The sequence below is a fragment of the Hipposideros armiger genome, unplaced genomic scaffold (assembly GCF_001890085.2).
Source record: "Hipposideros armiger isolate ML-2016 unplaced genomic scaffold, ASM189008v1 scaffold_34, whole genome shotgun sequence".
Classification (NCBI taxonomy): domain Eukaryota; kingdom Metazoa; phylum Chordata; class Mammalia; order Chiroptera; family Hipposideridae; genus Hipposideros; species Hipposideros armiger.
In genome coordinates, this window is record NW_017731384.1 from 1,564,524 (window position 1) to 1,588,997 (window position 24,474).

Consider the following 24,474-nt stretch of genomic DNA (forward strand, 5'->3'; position numbering starts at 1 on the left):
TGCATTTAAAATTAATTCTTAGTACTTTTAATAGAAAATCAAGTTTTCTAACATATTTTCTCACATTTTCTTTTGCAGTTTTGTGAGTACTAGAATAGCACAACCATGTTTCGGAATAGTCTCAAGATGCTTCTTACTGGAGGGAAATCAAGTCGTAAAAACCGATCAAGTGGTAAGTGACTAAGCTGCATTTATTCTGTGTGATATTTTAGAAAAGGAAGTTCTTTTAGCAATCTGAATTAATGCTACAACATTTTATGTATTTGTTTATTAAATGGTTTATTTAATTGAGAAAAAAAGAAAGTTTATATCCCTGTAGGCTGTCATACTCTTATTAAGAGGTAGGAACACTTGAATACTTACCAGGAACAGTCAGATGAAGGAAAAGCATGTGAAGAAAATATTTATTTCTAATATATCAGTTGTAATGCATCTGTGCACCACTTATTAAAAACCTTCTAGATCTAAATTTACTTTTTCAATTAACATGTGCAATTATTTTAGTCCTAGGCACTCTTTGGGGAATGAGACTGTAAAACTAGAAACTGTCCTCAAATGTTGTACAGAAAGTGAAATACAAATTGAAGATTTTTACAGTCATTAAAATAAAGTTTATAAACATTTAAGAACAAGGGGGTAATTTTTAGGCTCTTAAGTTGAAAGTAAACTGAAACTGTATACATTCTTTTTTGGGAGAAATATTGAAGAGAAATGTACTGAATGTTTTCTGTTAATGGGTTGTAGATACATTATTTTAATCTTTGCAATTGCCTAATTTTTCTGCATTTTACAAATTTACATTGGTAGTATATTCATATCATTCACTTCAAAATGTTTTTTAACTCCCCTTGCTGTTTCTTCTTGACACATAGATATTTAAAGTATAATTGTTAATTTCTAAACAGTTGATGATTTCCTAGTTATCTTATTAACTTAATTGTACTGTTATCAGAGAACCTATCCTGTATTATTTCATTCTTTTGATTTATTGAAATTTGCCTTACAGTTTAGAGTATGATCAATTTTGGTCAATATTCTGGATGCACCTGAAAATAATGTAGATTCTGCAGTTATTGTGTGCAGTGTAGGTCAGTTTTGTTATTGGTAGTCCTCAAATATTTTATATCCTCACTTTTAAAAAAATTATTTACTGAGAAAGGTCGATTAAATCTCAAACTATGACTGTGGAACTGTGTATTTCTCTTTGTAGTTTCTGACAGTTTTTGCTTTCTATTTTTGGAAGCTATTTTATTAGATCTATTGAAATTTAAAATTGCTCTATCTTTCTGGTGAATTGACCATTTTACCATAATGAAATATCCCTTCTTTATTTCTAATAATGCCTTTTGTTTGAAAATTGATTTTGTCTACTATTAGGATAGCTATCCCAGCTTTCTTTTGACTAGTGTTTGCAAGGTATGATTTGTTCCATTCTTTTACTTTAAACGTTTCTATATGTTGATAACATATAATTGATTTTTTTTTATTCATTCACACAAGTATTTTCTCTTAAGGGAGACATTGGTTCATCACATTAATTCAACCAGTGATTTATTTGGGTGTATATGTAACATGTTACTGTGTGCTTCCTACTTGTCCTGCTTGTTGTACGCATTTTTTCTGTCTCCTTTCATGCTTTATTTTAGGTTGATCAAAACATTTTTCATTATTCCATATCTCCCCCTATTGACTTGGAAGTTATATACTGTTATAATTCTTTCAGTGGTTACCTTAAAGATTAAAACATCAATCAAAGTTTAATATCACTTGGTAATTTTACCCTCTTCTTGGACAATGGAAGAATCTCAGATTCTTTTCATCTATATGTATTTTAATCTTCACAAGACATTATTATTGTTTTTTTATGTAGTCACTGTTGTTTAGATTTACCCACATATTTGACCTTTTCATTGATTTTCATTCCTTCCTATATCCCTTATTTTCTAGATGGGATAACTTTTCTTTTTGTCTGAAGAATGCCTTTTATAATTTCCTTTAGTTGGGATCTTCTTATGACAAATTTACTTTGCTTCTGTTTATCTAAAAATGTCTTTATTTTGCCTTTTTTTGGCCGAATATTTTTGCTGGGAGTAGAATTCTAGGTTGGCAGTTATTTTCTTTCAGCACTTTCAAATATTGTTGTTTTCTAGCTTCTTGAATTATTTTTGGTGGGAAGTCAACCGTCAGCCTAATTGTTGCCTTTTTAAAGGCAATCTGTCTTTTTCCTCTTTGTTTTCAGTATTCTAGATTTACATTGGTGTACCCAGGTGTAGTTTTATTTTTATCTGTCATTGTTTATCTTCTATTTATTTATGTTTGTAGGGTTTTTTGAATCTGTAGATTGATATCTTTGATCAGTTTTGGAAAGCTATTATCCATTATCTCTTCAAATTTTAATTTTTTTTCATTTTCTTCCTCTCTTTTCCTAGGACCCCAGTTATACATTTGATAGACCACATGCATATCACCTGTGTTTCTTACATTCTCTTTCTATCTTTTTTTCTCTATTTACTTTATGCTGGATATTTTCTTTTGATCTATGTTAGTTAATTAATTCACTCATTGGTATGTAATCTCCTATTAATCATATTCAGTTCTTAATTTTAGTTTTTACATATTTTGGTTCCAGAACTTCCATTTGCTTCTTTAATTTTTTTAAATTTAGAAATAATTTTAAGCTTACTGAAAAGCTGCAACAGTAGTACAGAGAACTTTACTTACCCTTCCACAGAGTCACAAATTATTTACTTTTCACTGCATTTATCATTCTCTCTATATACAGTGCTTTATCATTCTCTCTATATACAATTCTTTCCAATTTAAGGAAGTAAATTTTCGTTCTTCTATTTAGTTTTTCCCTATCCTCAACTTGTACAAGTTGCTTGAAATTTAAAATAGTGATTTCTTAGTAGACTGAAGTTCCCCTGAAAAAACTGTCTTTGATTATCAATCCAAACTTATATATTTTAATCAACTATTTAAATATATATATATATATATATGTATACACACACACAAAACTGGTTTAATTTGGACTCTGTTGCAGCAGATGAGTTACTTTGAAAATCCAAGTATATATCAGATATATCACTTATAATCCTACATTCATAAGTCTTAGAGGGTACAGTGAAGAAAAATAAATATTTAGGAAATAGAATCTGCTTTTTGATTTCAAATGGGATTTAAATAGTGAGTTAAATATATAATTTTATAATGCTTAATTTTTTATATGGCATATTTTGATATAATACATAGTAATGCCTTCACCAAGTTAAAATAATAAATTATTTTAACACTGTCAAATTTTTCATATGAATATATCCTTTTTTTTAGGAAACTTGAACTATTTCAAATAAAGAAAACTCTGGATTATAGATTTAGTGCTTTTGCAAGTTTGTGATATTCTGTACCATCCCATGGTCTCCTCATATATAATACAATCATGCTTACTTTGTTTTCTTGTGATATATGGGGATTTTAATAAAAATACCTGCACGTACTGACAATATTAAAAGGTGAATGATAGGGCTAAGAAGTGAGTGAGATGCTAAAAGGAGAAAAATATCTTTTAAAAATTGCTGTGGTTTATCATTCACAAACGCTTGTTCTCAAGGATCTCTAGAATGCATTTCTATAAATGGGAAGTACCATCAGTACAATTATAAGTTAGTTGTATGTCTTACATTAAAGAAACTCAATAGCCAAAAATTTAATCTTAAAAATAAGCTCTCCCATACCATTTTCATAGATTCTTGTATTCAGGTTTTATTTGACTTCCTGGAGAAAATAGGTTAACTTACTTTTTTCTGGATTCAGAGTGTTCTGACCTGGATTCATGATATTGTTTCATTCATCCCTAAGTATCTTGCCATAAAAAATGCTGGTTCTTTTTTTTTTTTTTTTAAGATTTTGGGGAATTGGGGGAGGGGAACAGCATTGGGGAATCGGGGAAGGGGAACAGACAAGTTGCTGTCCTTTTGTTCTTCAGCCTAGTTGTGGAGGACGTTGCTTCATTGGCCCATGTTGGTGTTATCATTGCACCCTTCCCTGGTGAAGCAGTCACTCGCCGACCATTGGACAGCAGCTTATGGCGGCTCACAGCAGCTCATGAAAGCTCACGCCTGCTGTGGGTCAGCCCCACTGCAGCCTACGCCGTCTTCGGCGACTCAGGCAGCCCAGCTCCAGGCTGAGCTGTTGTTCACCATCTTAGCTGTAGAGGACACAGCGTCATTGGCCCTCATATGTGGGATCCGAATGGGGGCCCAGCTGCTCAGAGCTGGTGTCCCAAACCAACTCCTAACCAATGCGCCACTCGGCTGGCACCCCCCAAAAATGCTGGTTTTTTATAGGAGCTCCAAAGGGATCTTTAGACCAAGCTTTACTGAGATATGAAGTAATCTGGTCATGTTTCTAAACCAGGGATGAACAAAAAGATTTGGTTTTGTTTTATTTCTAAACCACCACTAATCTTTTACTTTAAGTAAATTGAAGGAACAAGTAACATCGAAAAACGTTGTCTTTATTATTAGAAAGAGATTGAAAGTCTTGCATGGTGACTTCATGGTTCAACAAATTTCAAATGAAATGTCTTTTGTAAAGTTATTTTGTGTAATCTGTAGGATATATCAGTGAAGTAATATTAATAAAAAGTATATGATAAAGATATAACTATGATATTAATTCTGTTTCACAAAATGGTTTTACTATCCTCAGATGAGTCTATGGTATTGAAATATTCTTTTCATGTGTATATATAAAGACATAAGACTTGGAAAAATACTTTGTTTACCTCTGCATACAATTGATTCAGATTCAGTCAACATGCATTTATTGACTATTATGTGCCTTGCACTATGTTAAATACTTTAACCAAAATTATACTCATATATTAGTCTTTATTAACTTAAAATATGTGTAAAGTTTGAAAATCGTGGGATGATTTTCTTTTGCTCATTAAAGATTTTATTTTAGGGAACCTATGGTTTTGATTAGGAAAGAACTTGGTAAATATTATTTTTAGTTACTGTAAAGCATTTAGATAGTAGTTTGTGCTCAGACCAAGAATGGTATTGGGAACAGGACATTTCTTATTTGCTTTATATCCATGGTCCATGTTTCTTAATAAATATTTGTCATGTGGCATGAATTTTCTGAAAAGACATTATTTTGTCTTATGTTTTGTTGTTTTAAAAATATCAGATAAAATTAGTTTTCAATCATTTTGAAATAATTTAGTGACGATTGAGAATAATGCTGTTCAATAGAACTTTCTGTGATGATGAATATATTTTATAAATCCCCATCATCCAGCACTGGAATGAAAGGAACATATGACTGCCTGCCCCCAAATGTAGTTCATGAAATTACTCCACAAAGATTTTTTGATGCTTACTCTGTATTAAGCATTGTGATACATGCTGGGGATAGTTCCCACTCTCAGAGAGCTCTAAGTCTAATAGAGGAGAGAGATTCCTAAAGCAAAATGGATAATACAGTTGGAAGATAGGGAGGAGAGAAGAATGCAAACTGAACTTTGAAGGATAAATGTGCGTTTCGGCTCCACTTAGAGAAAGTAGCATTTGCCTGTAGATGAATATAGGAGACTGTATGTTGCATTCTAACAACTGCAAAAATTCTCTATTCCTAGAAAATAGGGTGAATTAGAAAGTTGCTGAAAAGAATGGATTGTTAATCACTCATCAGTTAATGAAGTGTTCAGTATGCCCTGCTAAAGAGTTTGGATTATATCCTTAAAGCCACACGGTAGCCATTGCAGGGTTTTAAGAAAGATTTTAACACATAAACTCAGTATCCTTGCCCTCAGATTTATTAAATTTGAAATTTCTAGAGGAAATAAGAACTTTTTGTTAAAATTTAAATTTGATTAGATTTTATATAGTCTTTTCCCCAGTCAGTTTTATTTACTGTTGTAGCAGTTAGAATGGTTAGAATTACCAAAGACCCAATTTAAAATGACTGAGATATGAAAGGGATTTATAAATTCACATACCAAAGAATTCTGGAAGTATGGTGATTATAGATAAGTTAATTCTGAAGCTCAGCAGCACCATCAAGGACTCAGTTTCTTTCCATCTTTCTGCTCTGTCATTTTCAGTATATTGGTTATTGTTCTCAGGCTTGTCCTTACATAGCTGCAGAAGGACTGTCATACCTTCAACCTCTATATTTACACATAGCATTGTTCAAAGACTGCTGTTGGGTTGTCGGAAAAGTCATGACGCATGTTTGTGACAGAAGGCACTAGTTAGTTCATTTATGAAAGTACTAGAGTCATTCACATCTATGTTATTGCTATGTCATTTGACAGCTGACAGTTCTAGCTTCATTCTAAAAAAAAGTTGAGTAATTTGGTTGAGTTTTGGAGATTTTACAACAAGTTGAAGATGGAAAATCAAACTATGCATTTTTGCCATATTTTACTGTTTTACTTCCATAAAGGGAAAAACGAGTGTCAAGCTTGTAAAAAGTTGCATACAGTTTAGAGTGACAATGCTCTACAAGAACGTCAGTGCCAACGATGGTTCACAAAATTACGTGCTGGTGATTTTGATCTCAACAATGCTTCTCGGTCAGGGAGGCCCACCGAGGTTGATGATGACAAAATAAAGGCATTGATCGAGTCAAACCCAGGTTACAGGATACAAGAGATTGAAGAAACATTGAACATGCATCATGCAAGCGTTCACGACCACCTGAAGAAGCTGGGATACATAAGCAAGCTCGATATTTGGGTTCTGCATGAACTCAAAGAAGTTCATTTGACGGCGTGTATAAACATCTGCAATATGCTCATTAAACATGAGGAAAACGATCCTTTTTTGAAGCGACTGATAATTGATGATGAGAAGTGGATTGTTTATAACAATGTGGTGCGCAAACCGTCTTGGTCCCGACGTGATGATTCGCCTCAAACGACATCGAAAGCAGACATTCGTCAGAGGAAGGTTATGCTCTCAGTGTGATGGGATTTTAAAGGTGTCGTGTTTTTCGAGCTCCTACCAAGGAACCAAACAATCAATTTGAATGTGTACTGTCAGCAATTGGACAGTTTGAACAAATCCATCATCCAGAAATGTCCAGAACTTGTTAATTGTAAAGGAGTCGTGTTCCATTGCAACAACGTGAGACCACACACAAGTTTGATCTCCCATCAAAATTATTGGAGCTTGGATGGGATGTGTTGCCACACTCACCATACTAGCTGATCTTGTGCCGTCAGACTTCCACTTATTTTGCTCTCTTCAAAACTCCATGCGTGGTATAACGTTCAATTCCGATGAGGCTGTAAACCAGCACCTTGTTTAGTTTTTTGCAAATAAAGACAGGTCCTTCTATGAACGAGGAATTATGAAGCTCACTGAAAGATGGCAAAAAGTTATCAAACAAAACGGGCAATATATCATTGATTGATCTTTGTTCTTTATATAAATAAATGACCTTTGAAAAACATAGACAAAATACGTCATGACTTTTCTGACAACCCAATAGAACAACTGGCCCTTTCTTGGGTACATTTTTAAGATTAAGGTAAACTTTTCTGAAAGCAAGTTTTCCCCCTTCCCCATTCACCTCACATCCCATTGGCCAAATTATAGTATGTAACCTTTCTTAAGACAATTAATGGAATTATAAATGTTGTTATGAAGATTCATTTACTAATTAAGGTTTATCTCCTGAGACTAGGGAGAGAACCAGCCTCCCTTGAAGCAAATACCTAACATAAAATCAGGGTTCTGTTAGTATGAAAGAAAGGATTGGGTAGACAGTCAGTGGAGTCTGCCACTTTGTTTTATTAAACTAACTATGGGTTTTGTTTATTTTTAAAATTAGCAGTCTTTGCCATACCAAGAGTTAGAGCCCACATTTGTCTCTCAGTAGGAAAGACAGGACCTCCTTATGTTTGTCAGTAATACTAATATTTTGCTATGAAGTTTCTAGGTGATATAGAGCTGTTATGGTGTGAATCAATCTCTTTGAGTCTTACCCATTTTGGAAATCTTTAGAGACTTGGTTTCTGACCTCCAAAACTGAGGACTGGGTGTTGAACCATAGGATTTTACTGTATGAAAGGCCTTGCCTGGGAAACAAACCAGCAGATAATCCTAGAAGATAGATTTCTGTGATTATTCTCGAGCAGGGTGATTCTTTTCTAGTCTAGAGTAAGAGTGGATGGGAGATTTGCTCATACTTAATCTTTCTCCTGAATATATATTTTTAATGATATGAATCCTTTTTGTGTCTGTAAGGGGACAGGTTTTTCAAACTGAAATATTTGTAACAGTTTTATCTACTATTTTGCTATCACCTTCCATCCTAACCACAAAAGACTTGGCTGCTTGAAAAAGGGGATGTTCTGTGGCAGAAAGGCAATGCTGAAGGAAAAAATTAATTTTTTCTAAATAATACTTGGCTGTACCTTTTTGCTCTAAAAATTTATCTCATGCCTCATCCCATTATTTCTCATATTATTCACATACACGTTCGTTAGTGCAGTCATTTCTTTACTCAAAATATTGTATTATTTTGCTATTCTTCTTTGTTTCCATCTTAAAGCTCTATGGCCAGACTACTGGTAAAGCTCCTTTTAGTTAACTTTCCAATCACTTCATACACTGAAGCTAAAGTACTATTAGATATTATTTAGATAACATCTTTCCTCTCTTCCCTCTGTGTTTTCTTTTCATTCCTGATGATACAGCAATCACCTGCTATAGGCCAGGTAAAGTACTGAGGGATACAGTTCACTTAGAGATATAAGGTACAATTCCTCCCAGATTATACACTATGGTATAAGTGAACCAATACTATTAAAATATAGTATGAGAAGTATTATTAAGTTCTGCACAGAATACTATTGGAATAGTGTGTGTGTGTACATGTATGTATACATATATAATTCTAAAACCCTATTCCAACACACACACACATACACCCACCTCCATCTCAGATTGGAGGAGTGGAGCAATTCTTGGAGGAGGTAGTGACTATCATTGAGCCCAGATAGTACAATAATTAGCCAGTTTGAGAAATGAGGAAAAGTAAGTTTCAGGCAGAGGGTACAGCAAGCGTAAAGGCATGGAGTTGTGAGGGAGACTGACACATGTAGTGAACTACATATAGGCGGTTTGGTACTTTGGTTGGCTCCCATTTCTTGTATCTGCTTCTTTCTGCATGTCTGTTTTTTTCTTTTCTGACCTTATATATTAGTTTTCTCTGCTATTCAAATAGTGGAACATAGCTACCAACAACATTTGACTTTTATATCTTAACAGTCCAGGCAATACCGACTCAATGTTTTGTTTTCAAATCCATACACTCATGAGTAGGTTAACTCTGGCTTAACTTAAGTCTGGTGTCCACCTTGGACAAATCAGTTATCCTTTGGACGAGGGTTTAAGTAAGGTTTGTGATCACCTCAGCTTGGGTTAGGTGTCTACCCTGGTTGAAATCAGCTGTGGCAGAGGGACAGAGTAAATTAGTAGATGGGGAGAGGATTGGTAAAGGGCAGTTCCCAGAAAGGGGTGAGTGGGCTGGTGGGCAGGCAAAACAACACAGGTCATCAGGAGGAGCTTCTGCTACTGCAGCAGCGTCCAGGTGAGAGATAGTAAGGGTCTGATGATAAGGGTTGCAGTGATGAGGGAGAGATGTCAAGAAAGAATCAACTGACCTTGATTGATTGGGTTTGTGTCAAATGAAGGAGGAGCCATAACCTTATTGACTCATTTCTTCATTCACTCAACAAAAATATTTAGAATGCCTGCTATGTGCTAGATACAGTTATAGCTACTGGAGATAAGGAGTGCTGTTGATCAATGCTATAGATCAAGAATGCTGTAGCTCATGTCCTAGTCAAGTAGTAACTCAATGACAACACCAATGTTTCTGACTTAGGTGCCTGGGTGAATGGTTGCTGCCATTCATTTGAGGTTTGAGGGGAAATGTAATGAATTCACTTTTGGAGATATTAATTTGGAGGTGATGATGGGATATCCAGAGGAAATTAGATATATGAGTTAAGGGCCCAGAGGAGAGGGCAAGTAAGAGATCGATTGTAGAATTGCAAGTCATGATCACATAGCGGTGGTTGAAGTTTTAAAGATTTGCTCTAAGGTAAAATGTACTGTGTGTGTGCATGTGTGTATGCGAGTGTGTGTAGTTCTATGAATTTTAACACATGTATAGATATAGTAGCTGCCACCACAATTAGTGTACATGATGATACAGGCTACATTATGATATTTCTTTCTAGTCACAACCTTCTCCCACCCCTAATCCTGGAAACCAATTCTCTGTCTCTGTAGTGCATTTTTTTTTTAAAGAATGTCATATAAGTGGAATAATACAATATGTGTCTTTTTAAGACTGGCTTCTTTTATTCTGCTTAAATGCCTTTGAGATTCATCCAAGTTTTTGGATCCAGCAGTAGTAGTTTGTTCCTTTTTATTGCTGAGTGATGTACCATTGTATGGATGTATTACAGTTTGTTTATTCATTCATCCACTAAAGAACATTTGGGTTGTTTCCAGTTTTGGGCAGTTATGAATAGAGCCACTATAAGCAATCATGTACAGGTTTTTGTGTGAACGTAACTTTTCTTTTATTTAGGGTCAGTGCCTAGGAGTGGGATTGTTGGATTATATGATAGGTGTATGTTTAATTTTATAAGAAATTGCCAAACTATTTTAAAGATTGACTGTACCATTTTCACTCTCCCTAACAAAGTATAAGAGTTCCAAATGTTCCACATCCTTGCTAGCCCTTAATATTGTCAGTATATATGTATTTTAATTTTAGTCATTCTAATAAATGTGTAGTGGTATCTCACAGTGGTTTTAATTTGCATTTTTCTAATAGCTAATGATGTTGAACATCTTTTCATGTGCTTATTTGCCTTGTATATATCCTCTATAGCAACGGTTCTCAACCTTTCACAGGGGTTGCCTAAGACCATTGGAAAACATATTTTTGATAGTCTTAGGAACCGAGATACCGCTCCTCTATCTGTCTCCAGGCCCACATGCAGATATGCCCACATATGAGTACCTGGCGACCCCTGTGAAAGGGTCGTTCAACCCCCAAAGGGGTTGCGACCCACAGGTTGAGAACCGCTGCTCTATAGCGTCTGTTCAGATCTTTTACCCATTTTTAAATTCGTTTATTTTCTTACTGTTGAGTTTTGAGAGTCCATTGTATATTCTAGATACAGGTCCTTTCTTGGAATGTGATTTGCTTGTTTTGTTTATTCTCATTACAGTAGTTTTTGCAGAGCAAAAGTTTTAAATTTTAATGAAGTCCAATTTATTTTTATTTATTTATTATTTTAACGTTCATGCTTTTGATATCACATCTAAAAAATCTTTGCCTAACCCAGGTCATAAAGAGTTCTCCCATGTTTTTTTCTAAGTGTTTTATAGATTTAGATTTCTGATCCATTTTGAGTTTTTTTTTAATATAAGGTGTGAGGTAAAGGTTGATGTGTTTGTTTTTTGCATGAGGATATACAATTGTTCCAATACAATTGTTGAAAAGACTCTCCTTTAAATTGTTTTTGCACCGTTGTAAAAAATCAGTTGGCCATATTTGTTTGGGTTTATTCTCCACTGTTTATTCTGTTCCTCTGATCTGTTTGTGTCTGTTTGCCAATACCACACTGCCTTGATTACTGTAGCTTCATAGTAAGTCTTAAAACAGGGTAGTGTGATTCCTGCAACTTTGTTGTTCTTTTTCAAACTTGTTTTAGCAATTTTAGATCCTTTGCCTTTCTAATAAATTTTAGAATCTATATCTATATTAAAAAACAACCTTTCTAGGGTAATCCTTGGAATTATAGATAAGTTGGAGTAGAATTGAAATCTTTACTATGTTGGATCTTCCAGTGCGTGAACATGTGATGTGTTTCTATTTATTTAGGTCTTATTTGTTGTCTTTCATCAACATTTTGTAGTTTCCAGCATCCAGATGTATTTTATTAATTTATACCTAAGTAGTTCCTTTTTAAAGCTATTGTTAGAAGTATTTTTTAAATTGTGTTTTTTGTGTATATATGATTGATTTTTGTTTTTTTGACTTTGTACTTTGACCTTGCTAAACTCATTTAGTTCTAAGAGATGTTTTTTGTTTTTATTTGCTTATTTGTTTTCGATAGATTCTTTGAATTTTTAAAATGAACAATAATGTCTTCTGAGAACAGAGACAGTTTTATTTCTTCCTCCCCAGTTCATATGCACTGACTAGTACTTCTAGTATGATAGTGGCTAACAGTGGTTGTTCTTGCCTTGTTGCTGAACTTGGGGGAATCATTCAGTCTTGGACCACCAAGTATGATATTGGCTGTAGGTGTTTTTGTAGATGTTCTTTATCAAGTTGAGGTATTTTTCCTGTATTCCTAGTTTTCTAGTTTTTATCATGAATGGATATTGAATTTTGTTAAATCCTTTTTCATGTCAGTGATATGATCATGTGATTTTTTTTTCTTTGAACCATTAATATGATGAATTATGCTGAGTGATTTCCAAATATTAAACTAGCTTAGCATTCCTAGGATAAACTCCTCTTGGTCAGAGAGTGGGGGGGAGAAAGGGGGGGGGAGAGTGTGTGTTTATACATTACTAGATTTGATTTGCTAATATTTTGTTGAAGATTTTTGTTTCTGTGTTCATAAAGGCTATTGGTCTGTAGGGTTTTTTTCTTTGTTTTTTTGTAATGTTTTTGTCTAATTTGATATTAGAGTAATTTTGTCCTCTTAAAATAAGTTCAGAGTGTTTCCTTCTCTTCTGTTTTCTGGAAGAGACTGTGTAGAATTGGTGTTATTTTTTTTTTTAATGTTTGGTAGTGGTAGAATTCACCTGTGAGACCATTTGGGCCTGGAGACTTCTGTTTTGTAAAGGTTTTCTTAACCACAAACTTAATTTTTAATAGCTGTAGGAATATTCAGATTACTATTTAATCTTAGATGATTTCAGTAATTATTATTTATTTATTAATTATTATTTATTTATTAAAAGGTGTGTTTAGAACATCAGGTTTTGCTACTGACCAGTGATGTGACCTTGAGAAAGATAGTTTAGCCTTAACCTCTGTGGTCTTTAATTTATTCATCTGAAAAATTAGAGTTAGACTTATTTGTCTTCTTTAATTAAAAATCCCCATGGTTTTTTTTTGTTTTTTTTTAAAAGATTTTTATTGGGGAATTGGGGAAGGGGAACAGACAAGTTGCTGTCCTTTTGTTCTTCAGCCTAGTTGTGGAGGACGTTGCTTCATTGGCCCATGTTGGTGTTATCATTGCACCCTTCCCTGGTGAAGCAGTCACTCGCCGACCATTGGACAGCAGCTTATGGCGGCTCACAGCAGCTCATGAAAGCTCACGCCTGCTGTGGGTCAGCCCCACTGCAGCCTACGCCGTCTTCGGCGACTCAGGCAGCCCAGCTCCAGGCTGAGCTGTTGTTCACCATCTTAGCTGTAGAGGACACAGCGTCATTGGCCCTCATATGTGGGATCCGAATGGGGGCCCAGCTGCTCAGAGCTGGTGTCCCAAACCAACTCCTAACCAATGCGCCACTCGGCTGGCACCCCCCAAAAATGCTGGTTTTTTATAGGAGCTCCAAAGGGATCTTTAGACCAAGCTTTACTGAGATATGAAGTAATCTGGTCATGTTTCTAAACCAGGGATGAACAAAAAGATTTGGTTTTGTTTTATTTCTAAACCACCACTAATCTTTTACTTTAAGTAAATTGAAGGAACAAGTAACATCGAAAAACGTTGTCTTTATTATTAGAAAGAGATTGAAAGTCTTGCATGGTGACTTCATGGTTCAACAAATTTCAAATGAAATGTCTTTTGTAAAGTTATTTTGTGTAATCTGTAGGATATATCAGTGAAGTAATATTAATAAAAAGTATATGATAAAGATATAACTATGATATTAATTCTGTTTCACAAAATGGTTTTACTATCCTCAGATGAGTCTATGGTATTGAAATATTCTTTTCATGTGTATATATAAAGACATAAGACTTGGAAAAATACTTTGTTTACCTCTGCATACAATTGATTCAGATTCAGTCAACATGCATTTATTGACTATTATGTGCCTTGCACTATGTTAAATACTTTAACCAAAATTATACTCATATATTAGTCTTTATTAACTTAAAATATGTGTAAAGTTTGAAAATCGTGGGATGATTTTCTTTTGCTCATTAAAGATTTTATTTTAGGGAACCTATGGTTTTGATTAGGAAAGAACTTGGTAAATATTATTTTTAGTTACTGTAAAGCATTTAGATAGTAGTTTGTGCTCAGACCAAGAATGGTATTGGGAACAGGACATTTCTTATTTGCTTTATATCCATGGTCCATGTTTCTTAATAAATATTTGTCATGTGGCATGAATTTTCTGAAAAGACATTATTTTGTCTTATGTTTTGTTGTTTTAAAAATATCAGATAAAATTAGTTTTCAATCATTTTGAAATAATTTAGTGACGATTGAGAATAATGCTGTTCAATAGAACTTTCTGTGATGATGAATATATTTTATAAATCCCCATCATCCAGCACTGGAATGAAAGGAACATATGACTGCCTGCCCCCAAATGTAGTTCATGAAATTACTCCACAAAGATTTTTTGATGCTTACTCTGTATTAAGCATTGTGATACATGCTGGGGATAGTTCCCACTCTCAGAGAGCTCTAAGTCTAATAGAGGAGAGAGATTCCTAAAGCAAAATGGATAATACAGTTGGAAGATAGGGAGGAGAGAAGAATGCAAACTGAACTTTGAAGGATAAATGTGCGTTTCGGCTCCACTTAGAGAAAGTAGCATTTGCCTGTAGATGAATATAGGAGACTGTATGTTGCATTCTAACAACTGCAAAAATTCTCTATTCCTAGAAAATAGGGTGAATTAGAAAGTTGCTGAAAAGAATGGATTGTTAATCACTCATCAGTTAATGAAGTGTTCAGTATGCCCTGCTAAAGAGTTTGGATTATATCCTTAAAGCCACACGGTAGCCATTGCAGGGTTTTAAGAAAGATTTTAACACATAAACTCAGTATCCTTGCCCTCAGATTTATTAAATTTGAAATTTCTAGAGGAAATAAGAACTTTTTGTTAAAATTTAAATTTGATTAGATTTTATATAGTCTTTTCCCCAGTCAGTTTTATTTACTGTTGTAGCAGTTAGAATGGTTAGAATTACCAAAGACCCAATTTAAAATGACTGAGATATGAAAGGGATTTATAAATTCACATACCAAAGAATTCTGGAAGTATGGTGATTATAGATAAGTTAATTCTGAAGCTCAGCAGCACCATCAAGGACTCAGTTTCTTTCCATCTTTCTGCTCTGTCATTTTCAGTATATTGGTTATTGTTCTCAGGCTTGTCCTTACATAGCTGCAGAAGGACTGTCATACCTTCAACCTCTATATTTACACATAGCATTGTTCAAAGACTGCTGTTGGGTTGTCGGAAAAGTCATGACGCATGTTTGTGACAGAAGGCACTAGTTAGTTCATTTATGAAAGTACTAGAGTCATTCACATCTATGTTATTGCTATGTCATTTGACAGCTGACAGTTCTAGCTTCATTCTAAAAAAAAGTTGAGTAATTTGGTTGAGTTTTGGAGATTTTACAACAAGTTGAAGATGGAAAATCAAACTATGCATTTTTGCCATATTTTACTGTTTTACTTCCATAAAGGGAAAAACGAGTGTCAAGCTTGTAAAAAGTTGCATACAGTTTAGAGTGACAATGCTCTACAAGAACGTCAGTGCCAACGATGGTTCACAAAATTACGTGCTGGTGATTTTGATCTCAACAATGCTTCTCGGTCAGGGAGGCCCACCGAGGTTGATGATGACAAAATAAAGGCATTGATCGAGTCAAACCCAGGTTACAGGATACAAGAGATTGAAGAAACATTGAACATGCATCATGCAAGCGTTCACGACCACCTGAAGAAGCTGGGATACATAAGCAAGCTCGATATTTGGGTTCTGCATGAACTCAAAGAAGTTCATTTGACGGCGTGTATAAACATCTGCAATATNGCAGTGTCACTGGCCCTCATATGTGGGATCCGAACCGGGGCCCTCTGGCATCCCAAGCCAGTTCTTAACCATCGCGCCACTCGGCCGGCCCCCCATGGTTTTTAAATTCTATACGTAATTCTGGGAGGATAAGAGTGTACGTATTTTTTTTGAAGTTTATATGAAAGGGTTGTGAGCCTCTGTTTCTTGTTTCACCTCTGTTTCTTGTTTCATCTGTCAGTTTTTGAACATTGGTTTATTTAGATTCACTTTGCCTTTTAATAGATCAGGTCTGTATTTTCTTCCTATAAATGGATTATTTGTTGATGAAAAGGAATGGTTAGAGGCATATGTACATGATATACTTATGGTATTTTAAAAATTACTTTCATAACCTATGCAAGAAGATGTAAGACATATCATATGTTAGTTTTTAATGTTATTCTTTTCTTGAAAAAATTAAATTATCAGTTTAGAATTTATAAAATGCTGGAAGTGAATTTCTGTTTCGGTAATTATCCTTCTGAATCTTCATAATTTGGTGATTATTCTTGTGATTTTAAAAGTCACTCATTTTTGGCTACTTAATAGAGATAATTTCTATATAAGTATTTTATGTAAAATTCATTTTTAAAAGGTGGCACACAGTTGTGCCTCTTGCCCATTTATTGGGTTAAAGCAAAGTGAAACTAGCATACAAATCTGCTGCTGAAGGAAATATTAAGTTGCAGGCTGCAGCTGGAGGATTTTACGTAGGCACCTGTGGGTTTGAGTGCGTTCAATATACAGACTGCAGTAGGAGGCTGGCACTGCCTCTGCTGACTCCAGTACACTCCTTCACTGCTGTTCTGCTGATTTCTCCACTGTCCAGAAGACAAACAAAATGGTGCAGCACGTACAGGGCATGGGGAAAAAATAACTGTCAATATGACTCAAAGGTGGGTTTGCTATATTGAATAGCAGAGAAAATTGTTTAATGAGATTAAAAGCTTAGATATAGTTCAGTATGTCAGATATATTTAGCTGTGTTAATATTTGATTATGGCCATTTAAGAATGAAAATGTGTGGTTCTAAAATCTGCATGCCCTCTATATCTGTAGGTTTCAGGTATATTGCATGTGTAGCGTTAATAAATGCATGCATGGTAGCTTATGAACAGATTTATATTTGTACTAAATATGTATAATGTGTATATATACACACACAAACATACATATACATGAAGGGTTTTTTCTATTAATACTAGATTTTTTTAAAAGTAAGCAGTTACAGATTTTATATTTTCTCTGTTGCAAATTTGTCGCAGCTCCTACCAATGTCTGTTTCCTTATATTGTTTATTTTATAATAGTAGAGAGCATTAGTAGAGCATTCTCTGGTGAGATGGAAAATAAGTAGAATGAACACTGGAGTTGGCACTTCATATTTTATTGATGACTATAATGCAGTGTGAGTTCGCATTGCACATAGTCATGATTTAAATGATTACCTCTTTTATGAAAGCAAAATATTTATAAGAACGGCCATGTTGTAGACAGTGAGTATAAAATAAGGAGAGAAAGTAGGACAAGTGAAATTTCTCTGTCCTTGGTTTCTTGAGCAGTGCTCAGCATTGACTCAAGGCACTGTCATTTTAGAAGTAAGAAACAATTGAACATCAAGTATAGATTAAAACATGGAGGTTCGGTTTCCCACTCCCTCCCGGAAGCACTTTACTTATGTACTCATGTGTTTTGGATTTGGGTGGCTGCATATTACTGGGAACTGTCCAGTTGAGACAAGATATATTTACTTAAGCCACACCCAACAGATTCAGCTTTTTAATGCATTCAGGCACTATTTTAATCCTGTGCAGATTTGTAACCATCATATGTGGGATGCCTTTAAGTTGTAAAAAGAAAGAAAATACTAGATTCACAGGTTCCAGCTTAGTGTGTTTTGAATATCTGAGTTGCTGTATTAATAGCACAGAAGAGCAATATTTAAGTTATGCAGCATTATTTCTAGGAGAGAGAGAGAATATTTGTATGCTTTCAGTACAAGTGTACTGCAAGTATTCTGATCGTATAGGTAACAATGCTGCTAGAATACTATTCTTTGGTTAGTAAGTATTGTGGGTGTTAAATTGGGGTATGACATTTAGAGTTCAGATTGTCTTGTTTGAGAAAATATTTGTCCAGACATTTTAAATATTTCACTTAATTTTTCTGTGCTTTAAAATGTTTTGTAACAGATTAAACCTGAGTTTAAAATCTACTTATAATGTTTTATTCTATGCTAATAATATGTTGTATGTGATAAGAATTAACAACTGTATGGCTGTTTGCCACTGTGTTGTGTTGCCTCACCCACTTTACTGGAGACAGGAATAATAAGAATCAGCATCAGTCTTAGGAGTCTGCAAAGTGCTCATAGTCTATATTTTCAAAAACTGTTTCTTTTAGACAAAACAAATTCACTCTCTTCTCCCCTAAAAGAAAACATAACCTTCTCTTCTGTACTATATTCCTTTGCTTTTAGTGAATAACACAAAAGAATAATGATGGGATTTTTATGTGCCAAGTTTAGTGACAGCAGAGAGCTAACTATAGATTGAAAAATGCTATATTATTAGAATGTTTCATGTATCTAAAATGTTATATAACCCTGATGGAATGTTGCAGATGAAACAAAGAAATCTGATTGGTTCCTCACAAGATACAGCAGCCTTGAAATCCATTCTAACCAGAGGCTCCTACAGCAGCCTGGATGGTTAGTTGGCATTACAGTAAAAACACAAAAATACCTTGGAGACGGGGAGGGGTTTGGAAGAGAAAATGAAGTTGTTAAATCATTTGAGTAATCCTTATCTTTGAGCTGTTTATTTTCTTGCAGGTTTCCCCCACCCACTCCCCGCCTAAGCCTCTTTTTTTTTTCTTTTTGCTTATTGTTACTTCAAGGGAGTGTTATATTCTATTAAGTTAACAAACTTTCTAAATAGTGTTATTAAATGAACTACAAGAGTCTCTCTAAAATGAGTTTTATATTAATGATAGGATAAGTTAATGAATAATATGATTTCAGGACATTTATTAAATATGGATGAGTACGACGTGTTGGGGAGGGGGAGAATGTGATGGAAAAGAGTTCTGAAGAACAGAACAGTGATTGGAACTCTTTGGCCCTACCCTTTTCCATCATATTAAAATTGCATTAGATAATTTGTCATCTAAGACTTCAGTAGTGCTTGGTGAGAGCACACTGTTATTGACATTCAAACAGCAGCCTATTACAAGTCAAAACAGGTGGAGAATTGTTTGCTGTCTGCGAGCTATTAGAAACACCCTTGAGATGTGAGAACAATATATGTTAGCTTTTATTTATTTATTATTCTTGGCTAGATGGTCTACTGGAATATAGTTGTAAATTACAGTATTCAACCCTTTATCCTTTTACAGAAAATATTTAAAATACACTTATAGTTTATTCTATTAAAATTTGAAAATTCTTATATTAAACCGCAATAGGTCAACCTCATTTATAGGATCTGGGGGAGGAAAAAATTGCTTTGAGCAGGAACGAGCATTTAAATTAAGAATATAAATTATATTGAAAGGAAGTAGAGAAGCATTTAAAAAGCATATTTAAAGAGTAATATTTAATGTGTAGATACAGTATGATAAAAACCAGCTATATCTTTTAGATTCCATTTCTGATGCTTATTTCCTAAATTATCCGATATGCTAATAGAGTCAAGCTGAAGGCAGCTGGCTGCTAGTGTTACAAGCTGAAAACAAAATGGCTGGCAAGGATTAGTACTGTAAATTTGCGATAGAGAGCTGGATGTAATTAAGATATCTTTTGTTGAAGGAGAATATTACAAGTAAGTTGATGAGGGAATGACTGTTGTATGAGATGCTTTCGACAATAAAGAAACATTATTTTATTAAAGAAAATGACAAATACTCTGTTACAGAATAAAATCAAAAGATTTTATGCTATAAATAGAGAGGCATTCATTTTCAGCTAAGCAATAAAAAACTTGTGTTAATATTCATTTAACCATTATTGTCTTTGTAATTCTAAGATCCAGTTTCTGAGGATATTATTTATGAGTCTTTCAGATTAACAGTGTGGTTAAGAGTAAAGGAAATAAAAAAATGAATGCATTCTTAGAATAGGGGGGAAATTTAGAGATAAATTTCTGGGAGAATCTTTCAGATTAGCATTTATTTATGAATCTTTTAGATTAGAATCTTTTAGAAGGATAGAAGAAATAGAATAATGGGAAAATTTATAGAAAAGAATGAAAATATAGTTTAGAAAATGACAACATCTATTGATTTGTATATTAGTAAAGATTTTTCTCTGTATAAACATAAACTTTTCCCACTGAGTTTTAGCAATTGTTGAAAGAGTAAATGACATTAAAATTGTTGATAGGCTCGGAGAGATTGAGAAATAGCCTCAGGAATTGTTAATTCCTTAGGTTGAAGACAGCACATAGTCTATCACAGTGTCATGGCATGTACTGTAAGAGGGCAAACAATGTAAAATTACCATCTCTACTTCTCCAGCTCATAGCATGATGCCCCAGCGTTTAGTGACACTTAGTGGATACCTAGTAACTGGTGAATGGATAATAATAGCAAACACTGTGTGTGTGTGCACAAAGAAACATATGCACACCTAAATACCTACATAATTATGCCCATTTAATTTTCACAACCTTATGGGATAAATTCAGTTATTTTATTCATTTAGTAGATAAAGAAACGGGCAAGTAGTGACTTGACCAAAGTCATACAGCAAGTGTTGGAGCTAGGAATTGTACTTGTGTGGTTTGGAACATTTTCATCATCTCTTCCTCCAGTCAGTTACTGAAGATTAAATGTGTTAGTATTCAACAGTATCATTAGCCCCCAGGAGCATACATTGTGTGTATAATCTGGTAGAAACTGCAGAGCAGAGTAAACCTTTCCGCTACATCTCTTCCAAAATTGCTTTAATTGATATGTTGTTTTCTAAAATCCTTTTTCTATCACTTAGCTATAACTGATGATCCATTATCATCAGCTGGTGTAGATGTCAGTGCTAAGAGCTATTTAAAAGCCCATAGCGAGTGTATTCAGGAAGCAGTTGGAAAACACATGGAGCTTTCTATGCTCCCCAAAATGGCTACTAACATCTAATCAGTCATCAAGTCCAGTTGATTAAAACCTCTGAATATTTGTCAACTTTCTCTTTTTCTCTTCTATCCTCGCTTCCTTATTTTAGGATTTCCTCTTTTTTGTCATTTAAATGACTGTCTTCAGTCTCAGGACCCATTAGTCCATTCTGTATTGTGCTGTAAGAATGAATTTTCATAAATGTAAATCCCCATAACTTTCAGAATAAAATATGGCATATCTTTTCACTAGTTCTCATTGCTAGAATTATGTCCTAATATAGATACATACAGACATAGATAGTACACAGCCTCATATAGACAAATTTTAGAATTTGATTTAAAAAAATTGATGTTTGAATCTCCTTTATAAGATTGCAAAATCACAATACAAATGTATCCATGCACAATTTTTAGTTTAGTATTGTGTGTGTGCTTTTAAAATTTACTAAGTGGTTATCATTATCTCTATATCAGTCTTCATCTTGCTTATTTTGCTCTTGGTGTATATGGACTTGGTTTATTTCTTTTATATATTGTACAGTGTTCAATTTTATGAGCACATTTCTTGTATCCATTTCTCTCGTAATAGAAATTTGAGTTTATTTCAATGTTTGTTTTATTACAAATAATGCTGCAGTGAATATCCCTACACACATATAAGAATAAAAGTTTTTCTAGGGGCTGTGTCTAGAAGTGCATTTGCCAGGATGTAGATTATTTGCATTCTCACTTTTACTATTGGGTTGTCAGAAAAGTCATGATGTATTTTTTCTATGTTTTTCGTTGCAAAAATGTGTCATGACTTTTCCGACAACCCAACAGATAATTTCTCCCGTGTCACTGTACCAGTTTACATGCTTCTTAGAAGTGTTTGAGAGTTCCTGTCTTGCCATATCCTTGCCACATTCATATGGTCAGACTTCTTCATTTTCCCCAATCTGGTAGGTGAAAGGTAACATTCTTCTGATATAAGTTGTTTCTCTTAATTCCTAGTGAGGCTGAGTATCCTTTCATGTGTTTATTGGTCTTTCAGATTTCCTCCTTTGTTACTAGTCTCCTCATATCCTTTATGCATTGTTTCTCTTGGATTATTTATCTCTTATTGATTTATGGATATCCTTTACAGGTTCTAGACAGGGTTCAGCAAACTGTAGCCCATGGTCAGATCTCTCCCTGTGTTAAAAAACAGGTGTGGCCTATGAGCTAAGGATAGTTTTTACATTTATTTAAATGATTCAGTATAAAAGATTTAAAGAAGAGTGAAATTTCACATCATGTGAAAATTATGTGAAATTCAAATTTCATTGTCCATAAATAAAGCTTTATTGGAACACAGCCACACTCATTTATTTACATATTGTCTGTGGCTGTTTTCGCACTACAATGACAAGAATTGAGTCCTTAGAAGAGCACCTGGTCTGCAGAGCCTAAACTATTTATTCTCTGTACAGAAGTTAGTAGACCCTGTTCTAGATTGATCCTTAGTCTGTGACATTTATTGCAGATATCTTCCCTCAGTCTCTATCCTGTCCTATCTATCCTGTCTTTATCTTGCTTTTGGTTATAAGACTAAAGCTCTAAACTCCTGTTGAATAGAAGTTTAAAATTTTAATTTATTCACATTTATTAATCTTTTTTTCCCCATATGTTCTTTCACAAATATTTCCTTAGAGACCGCAAGTATGTTCTATATTTTCTTAAAGTGGTTATAAAGTTTCACTTTTTACTTTCAGCTTTTTAGTACATTTTTATTTTTCTTTCTTCCCTTAATTTTTTGGTAAAGGGGTTATGGTATGAGAAGGGGATCTAATTTTTTTTTTCTGATGTGAAGAAAGGCAATTTTCCTAACTTATTTTTTGTTGAATAGCCTTTCCTTTCTTCGGTGTTTCATAGTACTACTTTCTCACATACAAAGTTTATTTATATGCGAGTCTGTTTTTTGTTCAGTTCTTTGTTCAGTTCTTTCCTTATTGTTTGATTAAATATTTCTATATTCTACTTGGTTTTAATGATTCCTATTAACCACTTAGTCACTGCTGTATTCACATTTCCTAGTTCCTTAGGAGAAAAATACAAAATGGTAATAATCTAGTAAGAATCTTATTAATGACAAGTTTAAGGAAAGGAATATTGTTTTTGAATTTTTTATATATAGCACATATACCAAAGTTGTGTTGGTAGCTTTAAGTAACATTTTTTTCTTAAAACAGTTTGATCTTGAATTTTTATTTTCATTGCCATGATTATCGCAATCAGATAATACAGTAAAGATTAGGTGCTTGAGTGAATGTTATCATGCTAAGTACTTTAAAAAACACATTTAAATGTGTTCATATGTAAATATAAACCATTAACAACATATTATTATTTTGGCATATAGATACATAAAGTATAATTTATTTGAAAACTTTTAAGGCATATTTAGATAATAAGATTGTTTTGGCTTTTTAATACTTAGGTTTTTCAATGTTATTACATTTAAACATACTTATCAGTCAAAACAGAAAGATGTCATGCCTTTTCCTGGGGCTGAAGTTGGGAGGGGGAGATTTAATTTTTAGTCTGTCAGTAGAATTTATTCTATCTTTTCAGGGAGTAAGAGGAATGAATATAAGGGTTTATTTTATTGTGAGCTATGCGACATAAAAGAATTCTCTATTACTAGTACTTTTGAAACTTACCCACATATATGAAGACAGGTTTTTTGGGTTGAAAACCATTTTATCCTGACTCCCCATATATACAATAGTTATTTCTCGGATTTCTGTTTAGACATTCTGAGGGTAGAAATCAGCAACTGAAAGAAAGCCAATATTAGGAAAACAGAGGGAGATCTAATTAGAAATGAGCTGGAAAAGTAGAACCTTATAGACCATGTTAAGAATTTTTATCTAGTCTAATGGGAGATCATTTAAACATTTTAAACATTAAATGGGATAGCTATTAGATTTGCATTCTAAATAATTAACTCAGCTGCATTGTGGATAAACGTTTAGAAGAGAAGAGATATAGGAATGGATGCAGGTTGGAGATGGAGAGAGGTGGATAGATTCAAGAGACGTTAGGAAGAAAAATCAGTAATATTTGGTGATGAATTATTGAGATGGGGAGCTCTGGGAGAGTATCAGGCTTGAAGGAGTAAGGGGAAGGTTAGAACTTCTTGTTTGGATGTTTTAAGTTTGAGGTATATTTGAGACATTCAAGTAGAGATTTCAAAAAGGCCGTTATGTAGATGGACCTTTTCAATTTTCACACAAATAGATGAATAAG

General features: G+C 33.9%; 1 protein-coding gene across 9 annotated transcripts in view; it reads left to right on the top strand.

Annotated features, from left to right (window-relative positions):
* TANC2 (tetratricopeptide repeat, ankyrin repeat and coiled-coil containing 2) overlaps positions 1–24,474 on the top strand; it is a 302,761-nt gene that overhangs the window by 42,971 nt on the left and 235,316 nt on the right. For 8 of the 9 annotated variants that reach the window (XM_019637800.1, XM_019637801.1, XM_019637807.1 and 5 more), the window contains exon 2: positions 79–172. In XM_019637800.1, coding sequence (XP_019493345.1) covers positions 106–172 — 67 coding nt within the window. In that variant the 5' untranslated portion in view covers positions 79–105. Of the gene's footprint in view, positions 1–78; positions 173–16,940; positions 16,994–24,474 lie in introns of those variants that run through there. The other variant, XM_019637802.1, reaches the window with a different exon arrangement.